The 13,321-nt window shown below is 41.9% G+C and overlaps 1 protein-coding gene across 2 annotated transcripts; it reads left to right on the forward strand.

Moving 5' to 3' along the window:
- On the forward strand, positions 1–11,328 carry tyk2 (tyrosine kinase 2). 2 transcript variants are annotated; one of them, XM_049560838.1, is made up of 24 exons: positions 1–195; positions 696–898; positions 998–1,118; positions 1,205–1,337; positions 1,433–1,596; positions 2,413–2,788; positions 2,881–3,066; positions 3,386–3,543; positions 3,638–3,755; positions 3,844–4,027; positions 4,150–4,256; positions 4,700–4,867; positions 5,004–5,091; positions 5,348–5,475; positions 5,866–6,001; positions 7,336–7,487; positions 7,587–7,737; positions 7,817–7,908; positions 7,992–8,181; positions 8,534–8,652; positions 10,020–10,192; positions 10,278–10,395; positions 10,508–10,618; positions 10,711–11,328. In XM_049560838.1, the coding sequence occupies exons 2-24, from the start codon at positions 715–717 to the stop codon at positions 10,852–10,854; spliced, it is 3,501 nt and encodes a 1,166-aa protein (XP_049416795.1). In that variant the 5' UTR covers positions 1–195; positions 696–714; the 3' UTR covers positions 10,855–11,328. The 2 variants fall into 2 exon arrangements, with proteins under 2 accessions (XP_049416795.1, XP_049416794.1); XM_049560837.1 differs by having other exon boundaries at positions 2–167.
- The last annotated feature ends 1,993 nt before the right edge of the window (positions 11,329–13,321 follow it).

Below are 13,321 nucleotides of genomic sequence, written 5' to 3' on the forward strand. Positions count from 1 at the left end.
TTCAGGAAACCAGCGGTCTGTCGGTCTGTCGTCGCTCGCAGTTCACTAGAACTCAAGAGTAGGAGGCGAAGGGGGAAATACGTCCACAAGATAATGAAGCCTGACTCTCACTTCGTGTCACCGCGTTAGGGTTTTACGCAACTCCGTCAAAAGCTCGACCTTAAACGGTAAGACACTTCGTTGTCACACACGTTGGTAAGTTTCACGGTTATGTTTATAGTCATGTTTACATGTTTATCTGTAATGGTGTCGGTACACTGTGTGTGAGGGCGCGTATGTGTTTTGGACACTCTGTGACGCAGTCGGTGTGTGTGTTTTATATATTTTCTATTTAAGAATATATCTGCTGTTGTGCTTTATGGTGCTGTGCAGTGTTGCGTGATGTAAACAACTAAAACGAGGAATTACCCCCGGAAGGCCCTTTAACAAATTGACTATGAGACATATTTTTAGCATTTTTGTTTTACATTTGTTGTCATTTGTTAACCTATCATGTTAGTGTTTTTTAACTGAACAGTGTAATATGGAAAATACCGAATATGTGACTACAAAAAAGCGCAAGGTGTCGTTGTGTAATTGCTCTGACGTTTGTGTTTACGTAGGCCTTAATGGGTACATGCCTGAATGCAGTGCATCAACCTATCAATCATACACTATACTGATATGTAGGTCTTTATTCTGTGCGTGTGTGTCAGTGATTTGGCTGTGCCCACCATGTCCAGAAGTGGGTGGTCCAAGCGTTCTAGGCAAGGGGCATTCCCAGGCCTGCCCGACCCCCCTCAGGGTCCGGGCATCCATGTCTACTTGTTCTGCTCAAAGGAAGGTGAAAGATATTTGTCTCACACAAACGGAGGAGTCACAGCAGAGGACTTGTGCATCTCAGCGGCAGAGGCAGTAGGTGAGAGTGAAGCAATAGACCGTCAGAGAGCAAAAATGAAAGTATGGAGTTTACTTTCATGTGGTATTTTGGTAACACCCATGTGTATTAATCCCACAGGGATAACTCCTCTGTGCCATGTATTGTTTGCGCTGTACAACCCGCAGTCACGGTGCTGGTACAGTCCAAACCATGACTTCAATCCAGACAACTCCAGCCTCGTTCTTCACTACTGCATGAGGTCAGTGTAACGCTGAATTAAGAAGGAAGTAAGATGGAAACGCGCTGGGATCATTCACACTATTTGTCATCTCTCCTTGTACCTAGGTTTTACTTTCGGAATTGGCACGGGCTGAATCAGAAGGAGCCAGCTGTGTCTCGATATTCTCTCAGATCTGGGACAAATCAGGGCGGCTCCCCACTGCTTGAAATCGCATCCTTACAATACTTATTCTCCCAGGTTGGTGTTTACCATGTATGGATAGAGCGCACATTTTTTTGTTGTGTTCACAATACCTAAGTACTTAACCTCTTTACTTCTAATGTCTCCAAAAGGCTAAATATGAGTTTGTGAACGAAGTAATACAGATGGAAGACCTTCAGTCGGCGGAGGATATAAGTCGCTTCAAAAATGAAAGCTTGGGGATGGCCGTGCTTCAACTCTCTCACCAGGCATTGCAAACAGGTTGCACCTTACAAGAGGTTGCTGAAAAAGTCAGGTAATTACTTTGGGAGGATATGGTACAATGAAATAGAGAATAATGATTAAGTGCACTTAAAGAGATACTTTACTCACAAAATGACCATTTATAAATCAGTTATTCATGCTGTGTTACCTTGAATTCATGAAGCAAACATTTTGGTGAACGAAGAATCCAAAAACGTCCAACACTGTTGATTAATTGAAGTAAACGGGAACTCGGATAAACAACAGCAAAACTGTATCAAAACATTTGTTTACCATCTCTCACACAACTCGTGCAGGACAATCCAAGTCTCCTTTATCTGGTCCCATGCTCAGTACTTTGACTATGAGTCCCAGTCCGAAAGGTCTCAATACAAGGCAATGCAACCTGTTTTGGAGGCAGTGAACATGCGACTCAGTAAAGTACACTTAGATTGTACTGCATGAGTTGTGTTAAAGTTTGTTAACATATGTTTTCATAGAGTTTTGCTGTTGTTAAACCTGTTAACTTCAATTAATCAACAATGTTTGCCGTTTTTTGGATTCTTAGTTCACGTTTTCTTTGCAAATTCAAGGTAACACAGCGTGAATAACTGATCAATAAATGGGCATTTTGTGGGTCTATAGATCTGTAAATTCATCAACAAATATGTTAATTGGCTATATTAATTAGGATATGTTTTGATGATAATATATATGTATTTGTCTCATTATAATTAGGTTGTTTGTTGTACTGTTTCTATCCTATTTCCTGCCATGACAATCCAGTTTCTCCTTTGGATTATCGAAGCTTCTGGTCTACTTTAATTACTGCTTCCAGGTAACATCTAAATATCTCGTTTTCTTTCAGCTTCTCACACTGCATACCGAGGACTTTTGCCAAACAGATTTCCAAAGACAGCTTCCTGACAAAAATCAGGATGCGGCGGGTGTTTGCAGAGTTTGTGCGGAAATTCCAGCACACCGTGGACAAGGGACAACTAGGCGCCCATGAGATCATGTATAAGTACATCTCTACTCTTGAACACTTGGCACCACGTTTTGGTACGGAGACCTTCCCAGTATCCCACCTGGAACTAAGAGAGGACGGGGATGAAAGCAGCTCTTACTCCAACACCACCCACGCAGAGGGTGCCTCGAAAGATAACTTCAGAATGCCTGCCACACATGAGATAATGGTGTCTGGCACCAAGGGTATTCAGTGGAGAAAGGTGTCCGCTCAGAAGGTCAGAATTTCAAGCCTCTGATGGTCTAATTCTTTGGTTTGTTGTGTATTTTTCTAGTGTGGACATTTTGTTCATTCAGTCTCTTTACCCAGGCGCAGGCAAACAGTTACCTCAGGAACGACTACATGAACTACATGAAGAAAACAAAACAACAGTCCAGCCAACCGAATGCAAACACTCCTAATAAATGGACCTCCTTCTGTGATTTCCCTGAAATAACTCACATAGCCATCACCGGAGATACTGTGTGCATTAGCACTCAGGACAGTCACTGCATGGTGAGAGTACTTGTTTATCCTTTTATGTAAAAGCTGCAGTACATTAATTTAATTGGTTAATGTGCTTGTGCTGCATTAGTCCAATTGATATGCTGTCTATTAGTCATTCCACTGATCAGATTGTTCAGTCTATAAAGAGTCTGAATATACTGTACAGTTTATGCCTAGGTACTCATATATTCTCCAGTTCTATATGTTGATGACTGTAAGAGCTTTGGGTTTTGGTACGCTTTGGGCTTTTATTATGTTTTGAATTTGTATGTGTCTGTAGGTGGGAGCTCTGATTGTAAGCTAGTGGTGTTTGTGTATGTGTATGTAGGAGGTTCAGATGAACTCCAGCCAGGAGGCCCGTTCCTTCATCTCCCTCCTAGATGGATACAACCGACTGACTGCGTTCGCCCACCACTATCTTTGTCATGAAGTGGCTCCCCCAAGGGTAGTGCTGAGTGTAGCAAATGGACTGCATGGACCTATGCAGTGAGTTTTCTCCTCATACACATGCACATACAGACACACGAGCAGGCTATAGAGGAACACAGCGTGTTATATCACAACTCTGGTGTGCTTCCAGTGATGATTTTGTGCTGCTGAAGCTGAAAAAGGAAGCAGCAGAGGAGGGAGCTTTCCTCGTACGTTGGAGTGCTGTGGACTATCACCGCATCATCCTGGCTGTCCTGAGCAAAAATGGGGTAAGTCACCGCCCACGCTCCGCTGTTGAGATTATTGCGATGCAGTGACAGTGAAAACTTGTGCACTTGTGTTTATTGTGGCTCACAGAATGGATCAAAGCCGAGCCACAAGCAGTTTCGGATACACCACAAGGGTTCGATGTTCTCTCTGGAGGGATGGGACCGAGAATTCCCCAGCATGAAGGAGCTCGCAGAAAGCCTCAAGACCTATGTCCTCAAGTCTGGTCCAGACAGTTTTACTGTCAAAAAATGCTGTTTGCCAAAACAAGCAGGTTTGTGTTCACTTGGCTTTTAATTCCAGACACATATTGCTGCTTTATGTGAAAATCTTCCGGTGTATTTTGAAGTTACTCAGTGTTGTGGTATAATTAATTAGTGTGTTTCTGTGCTGTAGAGCTATCCAACCTTCTGGTGATGAGGCAGGGTGCTCACACAGACTCCTTGTCCCTAAACATGGCCCAAGTACGCTTTCACCAGATCAAGGAAAAAGACATCATACAGGTGATAGAGTCCGACTTTCTACCTGGTTTATCCCACGAGAGCCATAATTTGATCATAAATAACTCAGTCTTTTGCAGTTCCTTGAATTTGTCTGACAGTTTCTGCTTTGGCCCTTTCTGACAGAAGCTCCCAAATCTGGTGTCATCTCTCCAGACATTTTCGTTGCCATCTTTGTGTAAATGATCTTTGCATGATAGAAACATCATCAACACGCCCACTCGTTTGCTGGAAATTCTCTGGCAAATGACTTGCTCTATTCACACATGGGCTCAATTGTAAAGTACACAGACTTTGTACTTGGAAGCTGACAGGATAAAGTCTACTAAATGTCCGATCCAAGTGATTACAACAACTGCCTTCACGCATACAGCTTCCCTGGGTAATTTGTAGGTAATTTCATGTCAGATCTGTGACTGAATAGTGAGTGTTTTGTTTATGAGCAGGAACAGCATCTGGGCCGCGGAACCAGAACAAACATCTACTCGGGACGTCTGCTGGTGCGTGGTGGAGAACATGAGGATGATGACGAGTTCAACAACAACTCCGCTGACCGCAAAGGGATCCAAGTGGTTCTCAAGATTCTAGACCAAAGTGATAAAGATACTGATATAGTAAGCCCTGTTATCTTTAATAACTGTAATGGTAACCAACACTCAAAATAATAACAGTGGTAGCATGTATATTAACATTTATTACCATCTTAACTCTCCATGTGTCTGATCTTTGCTCTCCTTTTGTCTTTCTCAGGGATTTTTGGAAACCGCAAGTCTCATGAGCCAGGTGTCCCACAGGCACCTGGTGTTTGTACATGGCATGTCAGTCAAAGGATCTGAAAGTAAGAGCAAGAACACTTTTCACCTTCACAAACTCAGGTTCAACTTTTAGCTGCGTTACTTCCTCGTTTGCTACTTCCCCATCACACACATGTTCTGTGTCAACAGCCAATTTATGATTCTTGTACCAAGTGAACCATGACGCAAATGCAAAACTAGTCTTACACCAGTCTATTTTAAAAGTGGTGCTACCTGTTTACATTTTGCTGTTTGCTATATCATATATTGGACCCATCAGACGTGTTTCTGTCTTTACAGACATCATGGTGGAAGAATTTGTGGAGTTTGGGCCTTTGGATGTTTTCCTTCGCAGAGAAAAGGCCTCAGTGACACCTCAGTGGAAATTCATTGTTGCAAAACAACTTGCAAGTGCCCTCAATTATCTTGTGAGTTGAAACCCTACTTTGTTTTTTTGTTGTATGCCACAAATTATAATTCAATACAATTCACTTCCCTGACCACAAAGCAAAGTGGACATTAAAGTGAAGTAAGACAACTGTTGCACAAGTCATCTCCAGATAGTCTTAGACCTTACAATCAGCCTCTGTAAGCCAGTGGGGCAGAGAAACATGTAGAAGCTTTCCAACTGGACACCAATTCATAAGTCTGAGCCTCAGGCAGGAAATGATATAATCTTTTATCAGACTAAATGTTACATGCTGCAAGTGCATTTCTTTTTTGCTTAACGACTATCAGCGTTAATAGTTAGTGTTAACTTTATTTTAATACTCCGCATCCCAAAAGAGTTGATGCCATTATCATTTTCATCATTGTAGGAGACTAAATGGCTGGTTCATGGAAACGTCTGTGCCAGGAACATTCTGGTGGCGAGGCGTGGTCTGGAGCAAGGCACTACTCCTTTTGTCAAGCTGAGCGACCCAGGGATCGCCCTGAGCGTCCTTTCACGCGAAGGTCAGTATCAGAAACTTCACCACTTTACTCAAACTCTTAATTGACTTCAATTTACAAGACAGTCTCAGTCAGCTTCAGATGTTCTGTATTTTCTGTTCTCTTCTGCCTTATTTTAATCAGATTTAGGAAACAGGAAACTTCAACCAGACCATTTCCTGTGACTTATTTCCTGTTGTCTTGCAGTTTTATCTCGCAATGTGTCATTCAAAGAGTAGGTTCAGTATTTTTTAACCTAGGCCCTATTTTCTTCTGTTTTATGTCTAACTGACTAATGGGAAAAACATTTTTTTAAACATCCAGTATTGAGCCAGACAGCTTCAGATGGCAGCGATGAAACAGGATGCAATGTAATCATTCAGGACATGTTTCACCATCAATTTACATCCACTAAAACTGCTTTTTTTTGCCTGTGATGTGTTCAGATTATTATTTTAAAGATACATAAAGTATCCATACAGAGAGAGACATTTTTGTGAAAGCGTAAGGTTTGAAACGTTTTGGTCTAACCAGAAACAGCCTCAAAATCACTATCGCCAAACCCACCAGACACCATTTAAATAAACTGTAATTTAATCATAGTAAAACACACCTCAGTCACTTATTCACAGAAACAAACTAACACTCAAAAAAGCCATCTTGGGACATATTTCCACTGTTCTAACAATTATCAACTCTGGTTTAGTAGAAATAAACACTTTCTTCACCCACTTAGATGTGATAATATGCTGGCTCTATACACACTCAAATAAGTGTTTATTTAAATGGAGTCTGGTGGAGGTGGTGATGGCGATTTCAGGGCTATTTCTGGTTCAACAAAAAGAATGTTACTCTTATACAAAAAGGTAAGGTTTCTCTGTATGGATACTTCCCATAAGCTAATATAATGATCTGAGCCTGCCAGTGCTTGTTTTGAGGCTGCTGGCTGCAACCCTCTCCCTCAATACTGGACCTGTTTCAAAAATTGATGTTCCCATTAGTCACTTAGACACAAAACATAGCAAAATAGGGTCCAGGTTGAAAAATACCAAAGTAGCCCTTGCCTGTCAGAAATAAAAGACTCCCCATCAAAAAGCTCAGATGTGTTTTCAACCATCCTGGCTAGTTTTCTCTGCAGTCTGTGACCTGATATCATTAATTTTTTGTGTCTGCTGAGGTCATTCAATATAAAAGCAGAGCAACAGTTTCCAACACTTGCTCAGTTTCCTCAAACTAAATTCTGCTGTTTTCCTCAAAAAAGTTTAACCAGAGCACCCACAGCCTGAGATCACCTCAACATGTTACATGTTAATACATCATTTCAACGTCATTTCAGTTATTCCTGTTCTGTACTGCAGAGCGTCTTGAGCGCATCCCGTGGATTGCCCCTGAGTGTGTTGAAAGCGGTGCATCCATTGGCAACGCTGCTGACCAGTGGAGCTTTGGCATCACCCTGCTTGAAATCTGCAACAATGGCGATCTTCCCATGAGTGGCAGCACGCTGTCTGAAGTAAGCTCTTTATTCCTCTTCAGCCACAAGCTGCAACTGCCCATTTTTCCATCTGACTTTGAACTGTAACACCGTAACCTTTCCCTCCACCCTGAACAGAAAGAGCGCTTTTTTCAGCAAAAGGGCCGTTTAGCTGAGCCATCCTCACAGGAGCTGGCCAGTTTCATCAGCATGTGTTTGACCTACGAGCCCGTGGAGAGGCCTTCGTTCCGCACTGTGCTCAGAGAGCTCACCGAAATCATGATCAAGAGTGAGTCACCTTTTCTTTCTGATTTGCTTTCATCCTTTCTCAGTGCATTTGATCATGTGTGTTTTTTTTCTGCACTCAGATCCTGATATATCCCCCAGCGAAACTCTACCTGACACAGACCCTAGCATATTCCATAAACGGTACCTGAAAAAGATGCGGGACTTAGGAGAGGTGAGTTGTAACACCACATCACCTTTTGTCTTCTTTCTCCTGCGTGTTAGAGTGTAACCCACTGCTCATTGTTCTGTCTGCAGGGACACTTTGGGAAGGTGACTCTCTACTTGTATGACCCGACCAACGATGGGACAGGAGAACGTGTGGCAGTGAAGGCTTTGAAACAGGAAAACGGTCATGTGCCTGAGGGCTGGATGAAGGAGATTGAGATCCTGAAGTCCCTCTATCACTGCAACATTGTCAAGTACAAGGGCTGTTGTACTGAGCTGGGTGAGTCCTCAGCTGTCATCTGCCTATCTCAGATATGATTATTGAGATATACGGCAACATACAGCATCTGCATGTGCAAAGGAGTGCTTGCTCAGTGTTCTTTTTTAGCTTGGAGTGCTCAGTGGATGATTCAGGGAATCGATTTTTGGTTCCTGCTGTTCCTCTGTAAATACTGAAAAAATTTATTCGAAGTGCAGCACCGTTTCCCTTGTTTGTCAATATTTTGAGTTTTCGATACACAGCAGGCTGAGCACCACAGCCTTTTCAGCACCAGGACAGACAACAGGTCATTCTTGCTTGTGAAAAGTAATGGAAATAGGGTGATAAAAGCAGTTCCATTGTCCATTGACAGGAGGACAAGTGGTGCAGCTGATAATGGAGTACCTTCCCCTGGGGAGTCTGCGAGAGTACCTTCCCAAACGTAAACTGGGAATGCAGCAGTGCCTTATGTTTGCTCAGCAGATCTGTCAGGTGAGTTCAGGGGGTCTTCTTAATATTCCTGGTGCTGTATGCAAACTGCAGAGATGTCTGTTTATGTTCTCCTTCCTTCAGAGGAAGCTGTTTACAGTACACTTGAAATTGCCATGAGTAAATAATGCACCACATTTAGATTTAATTTCATTTTGTTGCACTCCAGGTTTCGGTGTATTGTCATTAATTCATTTCACGTTGAATAGTTTAGTTGCGCTCACATTATGTTAAACTGTGTTTTCTGTCAGTAAATAGAAAAGAAATCACTCAGCATGTTGTTGATTGTCGCATCATTTGCATCCTTGTCAGCCAGTCAGTAAATTTCAAGCCTGCCCTGACATTTTAAATTTGTCATTTTATCATTGAATTTACATGTTATTGTTTATAATATACTTTATATTAAACAATGCCTTTAACAGAGTATATTATACTTTGTCTTGTAAAGTTTAATAAAACTTGGAAGACGTTAAGCAGACAAGTGCGGCGCCGAAATTGCATACGAGGCACTACATACCCAATATGTGTACTGTATCAGTCAACATACTGTTGTGTACATAAACAGTAGTATGTATCATTTTGGATATATTGACCTGTAATTACCACGTCAGAGCCTTCCTGTCAGTTGGAAATGTGTAACCATGGTAACCTGTGCCAACCTCTACTGGCAATATAAAGATAATTTAATATAAAACATAGTATGTCTAGCAAAATGAAATCTTACAATTACACTCAAATTGAAGCACTATTGACGTTACAGAGCTGTCTGTTTTGAACATTTTCATTGACTGCATTGCACTGTGGGATATTTATGCCAGTGTAGTTTCCAGTGTGTGTCTACTGTAGTATTTCACCCAAAATAGTATGCAAATCACGTACTACTGGACATACTAAAACATCTCACAAACTGTTTTTGCATATAAATAGCCTGAGAGTATCGAATTTCGGCACAGCATAAGAGCCGGCGGCCATGCTAGCAGCTCTGTGGGGCTGCACCGCAAATCTGAATGCCAGCATGCTCACAATGACAATGCTTACAGTGTTTTGAAGGTATGGTTTTTGTTGTGTTTGCCATCGTAGTGTGGTATGTTAAAGACGGGGAATCACCAAAGTCAGTAAGATTCATCATCCAGGGAGCATCAATGTCAGCACGAAATGTTATGTCAATCTGTCCAATTGCTGTTAAGATGTTTCAGTCTGGACCAAAGTGGTGGAGGGAGCGACTGACAGCTAACTGCTACAATGGCTAAAAATTACATACTAGAGGAAACTTCAGAAGACTACCAGGTTTTTTTGGATTGAAATCCACATTTTGCCTCACCCTCTCAGTAATTGCATCCACCTTGTATTTCTTTCGCTCTTTTTTAAAGGGTATGGAGTACTTGCACTCGAAGCGATACATCCATCGAGACCTGGCCGCCCGTAATGTTCTAGTGGAAAATGACAATTTGGTAAAGATTGGAGACTTTGGCCTGACCAAATACATCCCTGAAGGCGAGATCTACTATCGTGTCCGTGAGGACGGGGACAGTCCAGTGTTCTGGTGAGTTCATGCAGCACCTAACAGTGTAATTCAATGCTTTGTGCTGTGACTTTGGCCGTTAAACTGTGTTTTCCGTACTGTATAGGTATGCCATTGAGTGCTTGAAGGAGAGCAAGTTTTCCTTTTCCTCTGACATTTGGTCCTTCGGCGTTACATTGTATGAGATCCTGACCCGCTGTGAACATCGCCAAAGCCCTCCGATAGTACGTCAGCACTCCTGTAGCTCAAACCTGCATGTTTTCATGCGAGACTAATGAAGTCAACTTTGAATCCCTGAGTTAAATGTGCAATATACTTGTTTGTATTTTGTTGTAGAAGTTCTTTGAAATGATGGAGGCAACCCAGGGACAGATGACTGTGATGGTACTCATAAAACTGCTGGAGAAACAGCTGCGATTACCTCGTCCCAAAGACTGCCCGCATGAGGTAGCATGCCCATTATATACTATTGACATTTTATTGACTTTATGAGTAGCTGGATATTTTCAAAATTACTTTCTCTTTTCTTTTACCACCAGGTGAAGCTGTTAATGGAGCAGTGCTGGGCTACAGAGCCGGCACAGCGGCCATCATTCAGCGACCTCATCGAAAAGTTTGAGGCTATTCGCCAAGCATACAACTGGCAGTCTAATATAAACTTTTCCTTGGCTCAGATTTGCTGATTGGGACTCGGGAAAATCTTCTTGTGTACATGTCATCACTTCACCACTATAACAACCATATATTACAATCAGTAATGTGACTCCTGCTGTGCAATGCCTACTGTCTCCATTTACACAGACATCTTTATACTTTTGGTTTCTTTTTGATAGACTGCTGTCTCTCATGTATATTAACACGACGATAAACTCAATCAGTGTGAGTTTTTTTTACTTGACTAATTAGTTAAACTTTATGAAGAAAGGTGATACCTGTCAGCTTGTCTTTCAAATGTTATAGGTTTGCATATATCACAGTAAGTATTAAGAATTTCTGTAAGGTTGGGAGATAACTATCCTTCATTTTATGTTTTTTTGTACATTGTTTGAGTGTATGTTACCTTTGCCTTCTTGATTTTGTATAAAGCAAAAGAACAAATTGAAAATCTGCGAAGCCATTTTTCACACGCCCTTTTATTAAAGACTGAAACATATTGATGCACGTGTCAAAAAGTGGATGAAACTGTTCTACAGGATGTGAAACAGAGCTACATCTGTTGCGTAAGAACTCACATAAGCTAAAGGATGTGCTATAACAAGCTTCTTTTTCAGACGGGTCACTGACCTGAGGAACAGTCTGTTCTAATGTGGTGTTGTCTTGCGAAAGATTAAAACATGCCACACACCAGTGCAGTTCTTGGCAATAATGCCCCTACAATCTTGCTGCAGAGCAACACAAAAATCATCAAAAACACTGCTGCCCTGACATTGGACTAATTTGTTCTAATGTTAACCACATAGAGCTGAGGGGGAATGAGACAGGCTAAATTACACAGATGCGTCACAGACCAATAAAGAACCATCTGACACCCCTCCCATCCTGTTCGGCTGCAAGTTAGGAGCAGCCTAGTGCAACAGACTTATACTGTTTTGTATACAGCTTGAGAAAGACCAAGCCTCATACACCAGGTAGAACCTGATGCATGGACATAGTCTCAACCTTAACACTGCTACAGACATTTGTTCTACATAACCCACTGGACAAAGTTGTCTAGACAGCCACAGTCATGCTCAATGCAAATTAACAGCTACAGAAGGATCTTTTGTTTTGCCAGTGATGTTCCAACCACACTGTCAACATAACAGACCTGCTGTGAGCGTCGTACTATGTGTTTGAAGGACCAATGGCTAGTGTGAGGAATGTGTCACTGGACAGACCTCAGTGTGGCCACCGTCAGCTGGGACTGTGTGTGCATTGTAGGAACTGTCCAGCCAACTGTATTAAAAATGAGATTATGCAGGGAAACCATGAATGTAGCACATTTCAATACATGCACCAATATCTTAAAGGGATAGTTCAAATTTTTGGAATTAGGTTAGTATAGGGTGTCATACCAACAGTAGGTGTAAATCAGCACACTGCCAGTTTGGAGAAGCAGGCTTGAGTCTGGCATAGAAGCGAAGAAGTGTACTTATTTTAAACACTGTCCTACTTACTAAAATATTACCAGTTAGCGTGTACTCTATATTGAAAGTATTTTCACTGCTGGTAGCTGCTGGTCTACCACTGCCTCTGTCAGTTAGTTTGCTTGTGTTACTGTGTGTCTTTGCCGTTTAAAAGTTTTAGTTCAGTTCAATGAAAGTCACACATTAGAGCCCCTTTCCACTAGGCAGCACAGTACGGTACAGTTTAGTTGAGTATGCTTTTTCTCCCGTTTCCACTGTGACAAGTTGTGGATTGTACCAATGGGGACTGTTTCGTACCGTCCCCATTTTTGATCACCCATCTGTGGAATACTAACACATAGCCTAGATCTGGTACTAAAAGGTGGAGCTGTGAGCACTGCAGGATGGCAGAGAGTCACTCTTGCTCAGGGCCGAGTTGTGGCTGGTTTTGAGGCTTATGTAACCACTGTTCATACCATGGAGAGTTTTACATATTAGTAAACTGTAACTGTAAAATGAAAAGATGTTTTGCTGCCTCTTGCATCAGTTGAAAAATAATTAACTGGGCAGACTGCCAGCAACAATTAAGGTGGAGCATTTACTTGTAATGTTACTCAATGCATGAGTTTACAATGTGCATTCATTAGCACACCTAAAATTGAAAAAAAAAAAGCCTTCTTGCAGAGCATTGTTCCCGTGGGCTCTGACAACACTAAACCCCTGAGCTTGCCTGAGAAGGACTGAATGCACAAACCTGCTATTTTTAAATATCCCATGCAGAGAGACTCTCACTGCAGCCTGTTCTATTTTGTTCTGAAAATGTCAGCATGCAACCTTGTTCTTTGGACAGTAAACGAAGTGCAGCCTAATAAAGGATGAGATACAGTGAGTGCTGGATGGAGCAGTGAGTGACTACTTTTGGTTCCAAAGGTACTATGCCGAAAGTGTTTGGAGGAAATTGGGCTTCACACAAACAAACTAAATGATGGAGGCAGCGGTAGACCGGCAGCTGCTGTGTTCAGTGAGCTAAAAGGACTGTTTTTTG

This window comes from Epinephelus fuscoguttatus, linkage group LG19 (genome assembly GCF_011397635.1).
Source record: "Epinephelus fuscoguttatus linkage group LG19, E.fuscoguttatus.final_Chr_v1".
NCBI lineage: Eukaryota > Metazoa > Chordata > Actinopteri > Perciformes > Serranidae > Epinephelus > Epinephelus fuscoguttatus.

Coding starts and splice junctions, on each gene's coding strand:
- tyk2 (XM_049560838.1), top strand. CDS start 715: ATGTCCAGAAGTGGGTGGTCCAAGCGTTCTAGGCAAGGGGCATTCCCA. Junction 3,544..3,637: donor GGACTGCATGGACCTATGCA/GTGAGTTTTCTC, acceptor GTGTGCTTCCAG/TGATGATTTTGTGCTGCTGA. Junction 8,182..8,533: donor GGGCTGTTGTACTGAGCTGG/GTGAGTCCTCAG, acceptor GTCCATTGACAG/GAGGACAAGTGGTGCAGCTG.